The sequence below is a fragment of the Nicotiana sylvestris genome, chromosome 8 (assembly GCF_000393655.2).
Source record: "Nicotiana sylvestris chromosome 8, ASM39365v2, whole genome shotgun sequence".
NCBI classification, from domain to species: Eukaryota; Viridiplantae; Streptophyta; class Magnoliopsida; order Solanales; family Solanaceae; genus Nicotiana; species Nicotiana sylvestris.
The window spans coordinates 185529938-185546264 of NC_091064.1; the positions used below are offsets into that span (position 1 = coordinate 185529938).

At 37.3% G+C, this 16327-nt stretch overlaps 2 protein-coding genes across 3 annotated transcripts; one reads left to right on the forward strand and one right to left on the reverse strand.

Moving 5' to 3' along the window:
• The first annotated feature begins 1791 nt into the window (after positions 1-1791).
• Positions 1792-11341, forward strand: LOC104223174 (hydroxyproline O-galactosyltransferase HPGT3-like). 2 transcript variants are annotated; one of them, XM_009774547.2, is made up of 12 exons: positions 1792-2165; positions 2304-2367; positions 3090-3139; positions 3246-3436; positions 7878-7938; positions 8023-8095; positions 8352-8475; positions 8568-8655; positions 8734-8784; positions 9694-9765; positions 10394-10506; positions 10999-11341. In XM_009774547.2, exons 1-12 carry the CDS (start codon positions 2023-2025, stop codon positions 11019-11021), a joined length of 1053 nt encoding a protein of 350 aa, XP_009772849.1. In that variant the 5' UTR covers positions 1792-2022; the 3' UTR covers positions 11022-11341. The 2 variants fall into 2 exon arrangements, with proteins under 2 accessions (XP_009772849.1, XP_009772848.1); XM_009774546.2 differs by having other exon boundaries at positions 1823-2165; positions 10394-10513.
• A 1444-nt stretch (positions 11342-12785) lies between these two features.
• LOC104223175 (probable steroid-binding protein 3) lies at positions 12786-13360 on the reverse strand. The gene has a single exon (XM_009774548.2). It carries the CDS (start codon positions 13262-13264, stop codon positions 12962-12964), a length of 303 nt encoding a protein of 100 aa, XP_009772850.1. The 5' UTR covers positions 13265-13360; the 3' UTR covers positions 12786-12961.
• Positions 13361-16327: the final 2967 nt, after the last annotated feature.

Consider the following 16327-nt stretch of genomic DNA (forward strand, 5'->3'; position numbering starts at 1 on the left):
TCGAGGTATTCCGTCTTCGTCCTGCTCAACTTGAAACCTTTAGACTCAAGAGCATGTCTCCAAACCTCTAGCCTCTCGTTGACGCCGCCTCGTGTCTCGTCAATTAGAATAATGTCATCAGCAAATAGCATGCACCATGACACCTCCCCTTGAATATGATGAGTTAGTGCATCCATCACCAGGGCAAATAGGAATGGGCTGAGCGCAGACCCTTGGTGCAACCCCGTAACAACTGGAAAATGCTCGGAGTCGCCTCCTACTGTCCTAACCTGAGTCTTAGCTCCAACATACATGTCTTTAATCACCCTAATGTAGGCAACCAGGACCCCTTTATCCTCTAAGTAGCTCCATAAGACCTTCCTGTATTTTAATTAAGACTACCTTAATTAAAATCCGAAAGGATCATATATAGATATAGGAGCAATTCTAAATCTGGGCTTGAATCATGAAAACAATAAAAGAGAAAAGTACCATAACCCAAAAGACGAAATTACAAATGGATATGAGAAAGAGACATAAGAACATATGAAATAGCAGCTTGCTGAAGAATTCATTCCTGACCAGAAAGCTTTACGCACGCCTCATGCAAACATTCATGTGCCTTTTAATGAGAAAGCAACTAAATCAGCAGGAAAATCATTAGTTTCTGTTCACATAATTTAATCAAGAAGAAGAATTCTATATGGGAAAATTTACCAACTTGTTATGTCTGTTCTCGCTCACAACATTTAGTAGCCTTAATTTATTTGTGTGAATAAATAAATTTTTAGCATTTTATAATGAGAATAACCAAATGAAAGGGAAAAATAAAGCACAAAAACCAAAAAAGAAAAGGACATTCGGAGTAATAGCACACAAACCAACTATCATTATTGAATTTACCAAGTCTTCTTATTTTGGAATTTGGTCAAGGCACCATTGCCAACCTCTAGAACTACGTGAGAGAAAACGTGCATATTTGGAATATTATAAGATTGATAGACTATCAGAATCTAAACTTGCATTGAAATTAATAATTAATGCTATACACTCTAATAGATAGGTTTCCAAGCTAACCTCTAAGTTTGAGAGATATATTGTAGTCTACCTCTTGCTTCTTTCATGCGCAAAAGGAAGAAAAATAAATTATTAGTAGTATCTTGTTAGGTTGTGAAATAAAAGTATAAAACAAACAAATTCCATATCTGTTGAATAATCACATTAATGGATTCAGTGCCCTAGTATGAGCTAGGCTAAAGTTCTACTTGATAAATACCATTAATTTTATTGGGTGCATGTAATAAGCTTTTATTTCCAATTTAAGCCTAACTAACGATTGCCTGGATGCAACTTATAAGCTTGAAAAAAAATACCATCCAACCTTTTAGATCCTTATCACAATGCTAAAGGTTGTTTTTATAAATTTTTACTTTTATTAAGTTTGGTATAAATAATTACCACAAAAAGCACTCTTAGTGATTAATTTTCAAATTTAATTTATAAAATTTCACTTTCATTTGTCATTTGAATGAACAACTCTTAATCAGTTTGACCGGTACCAAATTTAAGTTTTGCCAAAAGAAAATATTTATATGTATATTTTTATAGAATAAAAAATCTCCTTAACAAATTAAAAACCACATGGAAAATCTTTCAACTGTGAAGCAACAGCTGATTTTTGGAAAGTTCCTACCTAAATTGAGAGGGGAAAAAAGCTCCTAAATTAATCTAGAAAAGGGGCAAAGTGAGAGAAGATAAAAATAGATGGGCTAAAGTGAACCTTAAACACAAAGTTTCTATTACTTCCCCGTCCATTGAAGTAACCGCTCTGCTAGAAAACTCCAAAACTCATTTTTCAAATCAATCAATCGATCGAAGTTCCAATTTCAAGAAGATTTATTCTTGAGATCTCCGTAATTTACACTGATTACTTTCCGAATCATCTAGAATATTCCACATCTAGGAATGCTCTCAATTTGATCGAGCGTTTTCGCTAAATTGTCTTCTCCAGTATTGTTTTCACAGAACACAAATTGGGAAGACATGGAGAGCATCTTGCCAACGACGTCGTTTTCGTCGTCGTCAAAATCGGAAAGGCGGTCAAAATCAAAGTCTAGTCAAACATCTAAACCTTCTCTAGTAATGGCATTAATCTCTTGCTTCGCTTGGTTATATGTCGCCGGAAGGTCCGCTTTTATGTTTTTTTTTTTTGTTTTTCTTTTTGTTTTATTTATAGGCATATTCTCCAATGTGTTAATTTTGTTAAGTTATGCTTTGATTGATTTTTTATATGAAGTTTTATGTCTTGGGATTATTGTTTTTAGGTTATGGCAAGATGCAGAGTACAGAATGGTATTAGGTAGTCTCTTGAAGAAGAACTCAGAGCAGGTTTTGTTCTTCTTTTCTATACATAGTTTTATTTTGCACTCGATGATCTGGATTACGAGGTTAAAACATCTAATTTCTGGTGAATTTTGGATATATTTCACTTGATTTGTGAAATAAAGTTTACATTTTTATAAACTGCATTAAAATTACTGCAATTAGAATCTTTTGTAAACTTCTTAAAAAATAAAACAAATGTTTGAAAATTAACCATTTGACTCCAAAATTTAATAGTGTTATATAGATCAAGACATAAGGAGTTCTTTGTGCTACGAGAAATTTGGAAAGGAAAGCATGTGAACATTGTGAAATGTAAAGTGCTATTTCGATGTCCTAGTGAAAGATAATGCCCTATTGTTACTGAACTTGGAATGCTCTGGAAATTACACGATGATTGATAAAGGGCAATGTTTCCTAGACAGGAGAAGTTTTTCCTTACATGTTCAGGAGATGCTAATAATGGTCTGATCAGTGGCTCAAATATTGGATTATTGACTCAGTTATAATAGTGCCACGCCCACGGACAAGTCTATGCAGTAGTTTACTTGCAAATTGTGACCTGCTGGTTTTAAACTGCATATGCTAATGCTGGTTCACAATTTCAAATGGAGTTGGCTTCAACTCTTGTCTGAGATTCAAAGCATCTGATATTACTTACTTTAGCTAGTTCTTTAACCTGTTTCTTTCTTCCTAAATCCTAATATTGCATTGGATACATATGGCAGAGACCAAAGATGCTGACAGTTGAAGACAAGCTAATGGTTTTAGGATGCAAGTACGTTTTTCAGATTCCTTTTTTCTTTTGTCTTAACATAAATGCATATACGAGCATGTGCGGACAATTGCAATTGAGCTAATCTAGATATCCATATGTTTTCCAGGGATCTGGAGAGGAGAATAGTTGAAGTCGAAATGGAATTAACAGTGGCTAAGAGTCAAGGTTACCTCAAGAATCAGTTGAAGCAGAGTGGTTCATCTTCGGGCAAACAACTTCTGGCTGTTATAGGAATCTATACGGGATTCGGAGGTAGATTGAGGAGAAATGTGATCAGAGGGTCTTGGTTGCCAAATGGTCAGTCTCTACTCATTTTGTTTGGGGCATGAATTTTCTGTATTTCCTAATATGTGTAATGATCTCTCATTGATGTGTTATGATCTAAGTTCTTAGGGATTAATGTAACTGTGAAGCTGCCACACTGAAAGTAAAAATTCAGATTAGAACTTGTTAGCGGATTCAGTGTGTTCAAAATTTTCATAGCTTGTTATTGTGATATTAGTCCATTTTAGCTGGGCTTCCCGGAGAAGGAAGAGAAGACCCATCGCGTGGGACATTGCTCCCTTAGCTCTCATGTGGGTTATATGGAAGGAGAGAAATAGGATACTGTTTTAAGGGGTTGAGAATGATTATGTATATTTGAGGAATAGCCTCGTCTTAGTTTATTTTTGGTTCACCAATGAGGTCCCTACTTGTATATATGATTGGGTTGGGTGACTTTTGTCGAGAACCATACTTTATTGTAGGTTCTCTACTTCTTGAATAACTGCTTTTGTATAGGAATTTCCCCAACATCAATAAATTATTGACCTTACCAAATTAGTGATATTAGTCTATTTGATGTCTATCTGTGCACTGAAAATGTGCGCACAGTTCTATGCGTTCAGAACCCCCAATAAATGCCTTTTGATCAGTAGTGGAAGATGGTTTGACTGGCCGGGCAAAGATGGAAATGTTCTTATTTCAAGTCTTCAAGTGTAGTTATCTTTGTTTCAAACTTTCAATGACATGATATCATGATAGATCAGTGTTATTTAAAACCATTTCATTGCCTAAAGCGATGCAACGATATAAAGCAATGGGTAGTGTGCCCTTCAAACAATGACGCATGGTTTGGTTGCTCGCAAATTTCACATGAGAGTAATAATTATGAAAATATCTTGGCTGTGTTTATTTTCTTTTACGGCGAAACTTATCTTGGAGGCATGGTTTGGTTGCTCGCAAATTTCACATGTTACTAGATCAGTTATAGTTTGACTGCTAGTCTATTTGCTTTAAAACCGTTCTTGAAGTTTTCACCCGTTGATCAAAATATGATACAGAGCTTTCTGATGTTAGTTAGAAGTAACAAAACTTCTTTTTGGTTGAAAGATGTGTGTAGTTTCATGGTTACAAGTTCTGATTTGGCTGCCATAACCTTCGCAACATTGGTCAGATTTTTTATTTTAAAAAGGGAGAAGGGTTAAATTTGTCTTGTACTACCTAAAATTGAGTAACTTTGTCTCTGTTAGACTTTTGGTCTACTATTACCCCTCCCATTAGGAAAAGTCTAGTTTATGACCTTGTCACGACCCTAACCCCAAACCGGGTCGTGATGACACCTCTCATGAAGACAAGGCCAGCCGACACTTTCCATTTTCCAATTATTGACAGATAAGCATTTAAGAACAGTCTAAACATGATAAGAATAAATTCGAAATAACCGATAATAACATAAATACGCGGAAGAATACCCATGCACAGCCCTAACCGGGATGTCACTAATCATGAGCATCTATAAGTCATAATACAATTCTGCTAAATCCATAACTAGTACAACTGTCTGAAAGGAAATTGAAGCGATAAAGGAGTAGAGACACGGGGCTGCGGACGTCAACAGCTACCTCGTAATCTCCGAAAGCCCGCCTGAAGCTGGAGGAATCAGCGTTCGGGAGCGGAACCAGCTACGCCTGAATCTGCACACAGGGTGTAGGGAGTAAAGTGAGTACTTCAACTCAGTGAGTAACAAATGTAAATAACAACTGAAAGCAAGAAAACACGTAAGGCACAAGGCATTCTATAATGAAGCAGTAAAATCAGTTAAAAACAGTAAACCAGTGAAAAGTCAAGTAAAATCCTCCTTCAACAAGTAAACAAGTAATTGACAGTTAGTTAAGGTAAAGTAAACAAATAGAAGTTCGCCCCTCGGGCACAATATACGGATCCGCCCCTCGGGCAACATCTCAGAACAATACCAGCCCCTCGGGCTTAAGTTCACATCACAATGGTACCCGCGCTTACTGGGGGTTGTGCAGACTCCTGGAGGGGCCCCTTACGGCCCAAGCGCAATAACAAGCCATCTCGTGGCATCAAAACTAGGCCCTCAGCCTCATATCAATCAAGCCACCTTGTGGCGTACATATCTCAGGCCCTCGTCCTCAAATCAGTATCAGTGTTTCCTCACAATGTAGGCCCCTGGCCTTAGTCAAAAATCATCACAAGCCTCTCGGCAATAGTAAAACAGTGTTTCTCAGCCCAAACATCATTTAAAATATCATTTAAGTCTTCAAAACTGAGTAAACATGGTTGAGTAGTTAAACACTCGAAATTAACATGACTGAGTTCAAGTATAAAGTTAAAACAGTGAGGGAATAGTACTAAAAATACCCGAAGGGTTCAAATAGTTGACACGAAGCCCAAATATGGCATTCAACGGATCCGCCCCTCGGGCTCAAGCTCACATCACAACGGTAAAATCATCAACCGGGACGGATCAAGTCACAATCCCCAATAGTGCACGACCCCACGCTCGTCATCAAGCGTGTGTCTCGCCTCAACATAGCACTACGATGTGCAATCCGGGGTTTCAAACCCTCAGAGCATCATTTACAATCATTACTCACCTCGAACCGGCTAAATTTCTAGCTCGCGATGCCTTTGCCCTTCAAATCGGCCTCCACGCGCGTCGAATTTACCCAAAATCAGAACGAGGACGTCAAAATATGCTAAGGGAACGAAGCCCAAACGAAAACAATCAATAAAGGACACAAATCCCGAAATTACCAAAACCCGACCCCCGGGCCCACGCCTCGAAAATCAGAAACCTTTACACCAATAGATTCCTTCGAGTTCATACATATCAAAAGTTCTCAAATCCGACCCCAAATGGTCCTCCAAATCCCCAATCAAAAGTCCAAATTTCCAAGCCCTAGTTCTTCAATTTTTAGCTTAATTTCCATAATTTTCTAGGTGGAATTCACATAATAATCGAGTTTTATGTCCAAGAATCTTACCTCCCAACAATTCCCCTTGAATCCCTCTTCAATCTCCTTCAAAAATCTCCCAAAATGACCAACTATGGAGGAAATAAACCCAATCCTCGCGGACAAGACGAGTTTAAAAACATTCTGCCCAGGTCTTATTTCCTTCTTCGCGAACGCGGTCAAACTCTCGCGTTCGCGAAGCACAATCTTACTTTGACCAATTTTTCCTCTATGCGAACGCGACATTGCCATCGCGAACGCGATGGTTCCTCAACCTTACCCTTCGCGAACGCACACCCTCTCTCGCGAACGCGAAGAACAAACACGACCTCAGACCAGCTGACCAAAAAGACCCTACGCGAACGCGGCTTACATCTCGCGAACGCAATGCACGAGCCTCCAGCCCTTCGCGAACGCGAAGGCTAAACTTCCACTGACCCCCCACTGACTCTTCGTGAACGTGAGGGTCCACTCGCGAACGCGAAGAGTAAAAGTCTGCAACAGCTGAACCTGCAACTTCTGCAATTTTTCCAACTTCAAAATGATCCGATTGACCACCCGAAACTCACCCGAGGCCCCTGGGACCTCAACCAAAGGCACCAACATATCCTAAAACCTTATTCAAACTTGTTCCAATCACCAAAACACCTCAAACAACATCAAATCACCGAAAACACATCGGATTCAAGCCAAACTTTCTAAAATCTTCCAAATTACGCTTTTGATCAAAACCCAACCAAACCACGTTCGAATGACCTGAAATTTTACACAGATATCCCAAATGACACAACGGAACTACTGCAACTCTCAGAATTCCATTCCGACCCCTATATCAAAAACTCGCCTATCGACCGGAAATCGCCAAAATATCAACTTCACCCATTCAAGCCTAAATCTACTCCGAATCTCCCAAACTCATTCCGATCACACTCCTAAGTTACAAATCACCTCCCGAAGCTAACCGAACCATCGGAATTCACTTCTGAGCCCTCTAACACATAAGTCAACATCCGGTTGACTTTTCCAACTTAAGCTCCCTCAAAAGAGACTAAGTGTCTCAAACCTTACTAAATTCCTTCCGGATTCGATCCGACCAACCCGATATCACATAACACAGATAAACAAAGCATAAAGAAGCAGAAAGGGGGAAAACAGAGCGGTAACTCATGAGACGACTGGCCGGGTCGTCACAGACCTTGACGCATATCGGAGCTTCTATGTGAGGGTACTTTTAAACCATAGTCAAAGGTTGACAAGTGAATATTGACCTTTTTCCTATACGCACGGAGTCCACGTATCTCCTGCTGTACCGCTCTTAATGGCAAGGGAAAATACAAGACTTTGGTAATGACAAGGGTATGAATGAACCAAAAGTGTAACATAGGGCAAAATTGAGCAATTTCAGATGGTATAAAGGCAACTTTGGACATTTTCTTTTTAAAATTCAGGTCTTGCTGGTGCATCTGACACATCTAATATTTTCTTTTCTTTGACAGTTGATGCTTTGTCGAAACTTGAAGAAAGAGGAGTGGTTGTGCGATTTGTAATTGGTCGGAGGTTTGTGCTGCATACTGAAAACTTGAAATATACATTTGAAATTTTAGTGGCTTTATTCATCTCTGGATGACTTGAACTTGGCAGTCCCAACCGTGGTGATAGCTTGGACCGCAATGTTAACGAGGAGAACCTAGCAACAAAAGATTTCTTGATTCTAGTAAGTTTGGTTATAGTCATTTTTGTCTGACCTATCTGTATTTTTTTGTGGCATAATTTGAGTTAGGCTCTATCCAAACCGTTGCTGTAAGGGCATGTTGGTTGCAAAAATGCATATTAATAATAATGATCATATGTTTAAATAATCGTTAGAGCTTAGCCTGCATGCATTCTCCTAATTTTCTGTTTACTTTGTTTCAACTCGTTCCATATGCAGCTTACGTTTGCTTATTTATATTTTTCCAATTATTTAAAAGGAAAGTCATGAGGAAGCTCAGGAGGAATTGCCCAAGAAAGCTAAATATTTCTTTAGTTCAGCAATACAAAATTGGGACGCAGAGTTTTATGTGAAAGTTGATGACAACATTGATGTTGACCTTGGTAAAATCCTTGCTTATCCGTCCTCTAGAATTATGATCTATGTGCCCTAGATTTGAGCTTTTTTAACATTCTATTTATCTTTATTCTGTCAGATGGGTTGATTGAGCTCCTTCAAAAACGGCGTGGTCAAAATAGTTCTTACATTGGATGCATGAAATCTGGAGAAGTAGTTGCAGAAGAGTAAGATTTTCATTCAGATTTAACTCAGCTTAAGATCATGTATACAAGCATTAATATTTCACCTTTTCCCTTTTCCAGGGGAAGGGCATGGTATGAGCCAGAATGGTGGAAATTCGGAGATGAGAAATCGTAAGTATTACTGAGTCCTAAGAAACTGATGCCTCCTTATTGTTGTATGAGTTACTTTGGCTTTTCTATAAGCTTATGCTTATATGTCCAAATGACTGATAAGTCTATTTATCGGTAATAAACCAGGTCTATATTCTCTCACATCTAAAAGTATGCATAGTAATTTTAGTTGTAAGATGATTTGGTTAGAATGCTTTTCACTTGGTTGACTTCGGTTGAATTAGTTCTTCAAGTGTCATGGATGCAGCTATCAAGCCTATGTACAAGGTTTTGCATATATTCTTTTAGTAAATGTTATCGATCTATCTTACTATGAAGTGGCATATCTGGAACTGCTTGTAAAAACCAACTCAATCTGTCCCTATTTATGTGATGCACTTTCCTTTTTAGTCTATATCAAAAAGAATGATACCTTATTATATTTAGAAATAATTTAATTTTAAACCTGTCATTTTACCCTTAATGAGATGATATATAGCCACACAAATATCTATTGTTTTAGACTACAAGTTTCAGAAGTCTTTCTTTCTTAAACTCCGTGCCTAGTCAAATTGCATCACATAAACTAGGAAGGAGGAGTAATTTATTATATCTTACGTCTAGTTAGATTAGTTTGTTGAAGAATTCCTCAATTGAAAAGGGTTAACATTAATTCGCTAATGTTTGCAGCATGTTAAGTTGCTTTTCAGTCACATTACTATTTGCATTTTCCTAAGTTATCGTGCATTTTCTGTGCTTTGGGGTATTTTTGGTGTGTGCGCATATGAGAGTGCTTGGATTTGTCTTTCCAAATGAAATTCTTAACTGATGGTTTGGGCCAAATTTTCAATTGTCCACGTTCTCGATGTACCTGGGTGAATTTCTTGGCCCGTCACTCTCTACTCTAGAATGACATGGATTTCTTTTCAGGTACTTCCGGCATGCAGCTGGTTCAGTTCTGATGCTTTCCAAAAATTTGGCCCAGTATATTAACATAAACAGGTTAGCTATTGTTATTTGAAAAAAAAGGTTAGCCATACATGTATAACCTGTTCTGGTTTTGTCAGAAATAACTTGTTAGATGTACTATTTTAACCCTCTTACACCCACAGTGAAGGACATAAGATTTGCACCGGATTTCCAAACTATTGCTTTTTTCTCCCGTTTTAAAGGCCAATTTTATGGTAGTGGTTAGGTGGAGTTAACTGACATATATATGGCCTAGATAAGACTAATTCAACTTAAAAGGTGTATTTGACTTTAATTGAAGGTTCACTAGAATCTGGATGGAAATATTGGAATTATTCCACCAGCACAAGAAAAGTGAAATATACCCTTAAATTTAGCATTACTAACGGTCGATAATAGAAGACACCGGAAGAGGAATTTCAGGACCAAAAATCGTAGAAGGCCTAGCTAAGACTCTGAATATTTAATCATGCCAAAAAGATAGTGGAAGGGCTTAACCGTGACTTTTAAATAGCTTTAAGAGCATTTGTTATCATTTGCTTTATTGAAATTCTTGGATAAGTTGTTCTTCCTCTTTTTTGATGTATTGCGTTGAAGAAACTGACATCACTGATTCTGGTCTTGTATCTGTTTCTAAGTGTGTTATTTTTCCGTTATGAAGTGCTTCCTTAAAGAGTTATGCGCATGAAGATACATCAATTGGATCATGGATGATGGGTCTTCAGACAACTTACATAGATGACAGCCGCCTATGCTGTAGCACCTCCGGACAAGGTAAACAGTTAAGTGTTATTTGTGCTGATTTTAACCAGGTTAAGTCCTTTGGCTTGTTTCACGTTCACTTTCTTTATTTGGTATGGCGATGATATGAGTAAGCTTAAAGAAAGAAGTGAGGATTCGGGCCTTGTTTGGGACTGGGCCGTAATTGTTGTTGTTGTTGTTGTTAAATCATTTGGCTTGTGATCCTTGGAGAGTATTCTTGATCAATGTTTTTTGTTGACGAGTGTGCATGAAACCCTAGATACAATTGAGGGAAATGGAGAAAAAATCACGAAAGCAGAAAGCGAGGAGCTCAACAACGACCATTTTTACTGTATAGGGATAGTAAAAGGATCCTATGAGAAGAAAGGACGGAAACCAAAATTATTCCTTTTCCCTTCTCTTTTATATATATATTCTCCTCTTTCTAAGTCAAGTGATTTTATGTTATTAAATGTTGATCTTCGTCTTCAGTGTGCTAACATCTCAGAACTCTCTTTTTTCCAGACAAAGTGTGCTCATTGGCTTGAACAGGAAAGATGTCATTCTGTCTCGTCTTGCTAGGACAACTATTCCATTCGTTTTTATTGGAGCATACCATAACTCGAAAATGGAAACATCCTGTTTCATCCCCAGGTACCATTGACATTCATGCTGACGTTATTCGGCTATTATATACGTGGAGTGAGCTAAATTCTTTTATAGGATATGTACACTACTATTGGACTAGAGAATGTACACCTCGGAGAACTTTAGTTTCATAAAGATGGAGATATTTGTGGATAGCTTTGACGAACTGATTAGCGTGATTCATAATTAGTGGAACATATTTGTTTCTTTTTGTCCTTCCCGTGATCATGTTCTTATATTAAGCTAATAGCTGGTCAACTGACCAAAAGTCACATGCTCCAAGTAGCATCCTTGCAGGAAAATTAGTTTCCTGAAAGATCTTTAAATACATAGAGACACATGTAAAGGTATTTACTAAGAATTACCTACTACTAGAGAAAGGAAATAGAATATACAACATAGGTTTATGCCATACTTTGTATGCAAATAAGCTGATTAAAGAATTTGATATTGTGCTTCTAAGGGAGGTCCGCATCAATGTGCAACATTACGTGTAATGAACTTTAGAGTTTGGTAAAATCTAAAGTGGTAGCAACATGTTTGAAAAAGGTGATATGTCAGAAAGAGACTTCCCGCGGTTGGAAACATGGGCGTGAAACGAACATCCATCGCCACAAAAATGATGCTTTCCACTTGAAAATCATCAGCAACTATAATAATCCGGTTGGATCTAGTAAATCAAAACATCTACATTTATTTCCACTTTGATGACGCATACTCGCTGGCTTGGTGAAAAAGATGTTGCAATAGCATTCGTGGATGGAAGCAACGAAGTTTTGTACCAAGTGCAACTTTTTCATTACAAAGTTGGGAATCAGTAAACATACTGGGCAGATTTACGAGAAATGCAACCCCAAGATTTTAGTCTAATGCCAACAGCGTAGTACCTGATGTATGGATTAGACACACAACATAGATTCGAGGGTAAGCTTTCAGGATTTCTTGGTTATAGAAAAAATCGTAAATAATGCATTAATAAGTTCTGAAGGATTGGTTATATTTACTGTAATTTATCCTTCTTTATCAGACACTACGGTTTTTACTTTCTTTAACATTCTTTCTAAGTATAACGGAACATTTCGTTCTCTAGTCATAAATGGTTTCATATATATAGTAGAAAAAAATGGAATAAAGCTCCCGTCGTGTGTCCAATGGACCATTGAGAGAGGGGAAATCGTGGAAATCTGGTTTTAAAACAGATAAATTCCTTAAAAATAAAAACTCAGTGCATAAATAAGCATTAGCAAGTAGTTAGATTGCTATGCGTCAAGTTAATAGAGGGAAGAGATGTTGATTTCTTTTCTCGCGTTTAGCTCTTTCAATACAAAATCAGCAACTCCTAATTATTAAGGGACCAAAAGTGCCAAGTTAACTGTCAAAAAAGAAAAATTCAGCAAGATAATAGATTCCGGCTATAAAATCTACTGCGAAAATAAGAGGGAGGAAGTAGCCTGAGGCAGAAGCTAAGACAGAGGCAGAGTTTCAAGGTGAAAGAAGGTAAGGGAAAGCACACGTTCTATAGAACCCATGCCACAACTGAATGGTCCTTCCATCCGAGCAAAACAGTGTTGTACCATGTGCTAAATAAGTTGTACTTGAAATACAAATTGCTACAACACTATCCATCCCACTTTCCAAATCCCAAACAGCATACACATCAATCATACATCTCAAGAGTAAAACCTTAGATTTATTCGTAATTGCACAAAAGTCACAAGTTAATTTTGTCTATTACACAAACAGACCCATGAGAAATACGCAATACCAGGCTAAGGAAAACCTATATTTATTCATAACTGCACAAAAACCCCAGATCCCCAAACCCACTTCATTTATTAGATTAAGAAATAACAGTGCCAACGATTGGGTACTTAGCTTCGAATTTCTTCTCCCAATCATTGAGAACCCCCATTTCTTTCTCAGAAAGGCCATCGAGCGAGGGGGTAACGTCCTCTTCGTTCTTACTCATCTTTGCGAGTGCTCTGCTTGCATCTTTTCCGGCGAACATACAGTATGCGCCGCCGGGACCGTAGAAGGAATTGCCGGTGGTGACATCAAAGATGCGACCTTTGATTGCCACGTAGATTGGCTTTGATGGATCTGAGCCGTCGTATGCCTTGAGCTGCTGTGCTGTTAGCTCCATGCTTGTCTCGGTGATTTTTGGAATCAAATGGGATGTAGTTAATTAATGGGTAGATGTGGTGGAGTGGGAATGATGTGATGGTTGTCCTTGCTGCTTGTGCCGTTTGGCTTTTCCCATATATAATGGGAGAAAAAAGGGAACATATTAAGGATCGGTTTGTCCATAAATTTTTTTTTCGAATTTGTTTTTGAAAAACCATATTTATTCATGAAATTTATAAGTTTTTTGAGATTTTTCGAACATAAATTTTATAAAAAGTACTTTGAAAAGTTTTTTCAAGTGAAATACGTGTCTAAACATAATTTTAAATTTCAAATACCATTTTTTAACTTAACTCCAAATATTTTTTTCTTAAAAAAAATACAGTTTTTATGTCTAGATGCCTACTAAAACCTTTTTCCTTTGAAACTTTTTAGCAATCATAAAAAGGTAGTGATAATTAAACATACCAGTAGCACTAGCTAAAATTATTAGAGATTGTTTGTTTCGCGAACAAATTTATGGTGGAATTATAATGTTGAAACTTATTATTGAAATTGATCCTAAATTAATTAGTGCTAGTGCTTTGTTAGATTTGTTGAATTAAAAATGAGATATACAATGTATAATTCAAAAAATATACTATATAATTTGAATTTCGTAAGGGTGGCCGAGTTGGTTGAACAGGAGATCCCCAAAATGAGAGGCTGCATGTTCGAAACTCACGCATGCTTTCCCGATCGAGCTCGTTGCACGGGGTTCACTTAGTGACATTTGCCTATCCAGTGTGGTTTGCGAGTTATTGAACTGGAGCAGGGTTTACTCATAACACACATGAAGGGCAACGGTTGCAGGCAGTGGCGGAGGCAGAATCTCCACGAAGGGGGTTCAATTTTTTTTTTTTGTAGCTAATGGGAATTGAACACGTGACCTTATGTAGATTTTGAACCCCCTTGACCACAAAACTACACTTTTGGATTGTGTTAAGGGGGTTTAAAACTTAATATATAGAGATAAAAAACAGATTTTGCCTTATATATACAACGTAATTTTTCGGCGAAGGGGGTTCGGGTGAACCCCCTTGCGCCCCCTAAATCCGCCCCTGGTTGCAGGTTCCATAGTTTACAGCAACAACAAAAATAACATACAACAACAAATTTAGTGTCGTAGTTAAAAAAATTTGTTTTCATACTTCACCTTAATTATAAATTTATAGGTGAATCATAAAAGGTCTGAGAGGTAACTCATTCTTGTATTATAATCCTCCATCCAATGCAGGATAATAATATCAACCTTTTATTATAAAATTTATATCAGTATTAGCTAATAACAGTAACTAAACACTGGATAATTATTATCCTAAATTTTATAACGGAGTTACAATCCTAGTCTCAGCAATCAAGCATCCCTAGTATTTTCTAATTATGTTTTTGAATAATTGTACGATTGAATTTTAGTTTGGATTTTCTTTTTCTTTTTCGAGCGAGAGACAAATTTACAATAGGCTGAATACATACAAAGCCCCTCTAACTTATTGGATTTTTTTCATTTAAACATTAAACTAAGTCTTGTTCCATTGAGCACTTGAACTCTCGTCCAAGTGTTTCTATTCAACACTTTTCTAACTGCCAACTAAAATGCGTACTTGTGTGATTCTCAAACTAGAAGACATAATTCAAAACCCAATAAATATGAACAAAAAGAAAAAAATCCATCTCTCCATCTTCTCCTGCTTTGTTGCACCAGACCGCTATCTGGCTAACATACTTGGCACAGTACATGCCTCTTATCACGTACAAAGGTGAAGAACAAGTTCATCTTCCCAATATGCCATAGGAATTAGCAGAAATCATCAACCTTCACCGAGTTGCAATTCATCGCAGCCACCCGCATTATTGCAGAGGAACATATATATGTGCTCAACCACCGATCGAGCAACCCCCAACGCGGCAACACAAACAACAATTAGAGAAATACAAAAAGGAGCGGTTCGACGACGAGAAAGACATCAACTTTGTTGGGTTATTTCTTCAGCAAACACGATATCACCCATAAAGCTTTTGCTTAGTTTCTTCATGACAAGTGATTTTTATTTGTTTTTTATAGTGGGTAAATTATGTATATTGTGCTCAAAGTACAAAGGGGTTAGAGACAAGTCAAAGTTTATTTTGCTAGGATAAAATTACAGATGTAGAAATGGGTTAGTAATGGAGGATTAGCGGACTAGTGTATTTATTGGATGGTTGCGATGCAATTCCAGAATTGTATTTGATGAAGGTGGTGGTAGAATTGGGGTTGACGAGTTGTTTGTGTGTTGCAGGAGGTTCAAGTCAATGGCTACTAGTAAAGGAGACATGATTCGGACTCAAAATGTCCACCAAACGGGTTCAAACATTTGAAGTAGTAATGTACAAAGAAATAGGGTTTGCACCTTAAAGAAGAAGAAGCAAAACATGCAACTTAGGTATACCTCTCTCAGATTATAATTTCTATAAAGTAAAACAAAAAAAAAAAGGTGCAGGTTTCCGTTTCCAATGAATATAGAAGTAGTTTATATAGGATAATAGTTGTACTTATTGTTGATTGATTTTAACTCGAGGATCTCTTAAAAAATTAAACCCACTTTACCCGGTGTGTTATGCTTAGGTCAAGTGGATTCAACATTATGATTGTATTTCTCAAACAAAAAAAAAATACACCTATACATACAAAATAATTTTTCGAAGTTCAGCTCCTTATAGCGGTAAAGGTGTAGAGGTGGAGAGAGGACGAAGGAGAGATTTTTTGAGAAAAAGAATAGGTCCCCCCGCGCTAAATCCTAGTGGAACTCACCTTATGTGCCATGCGGGCGAGTTGTGCCTGATAGGTACACTTGGATTAGAGTTCAAGAGCTTAATAGGAACAAAACTTAGTTTAAGTATTTAAATGAAAAAATCTAACAAGTTCGAGGGGCTTTGTATGTATTCAGCCTTCCTAAACTTCTTTAATGGCAAACTTTTAAGTCTTAGCTATCAATGTGTACTAAACCCATACTACAGGGGCAAATCGAACTTTCCTTATTTAAGAAGGGTCAAAACATTAATA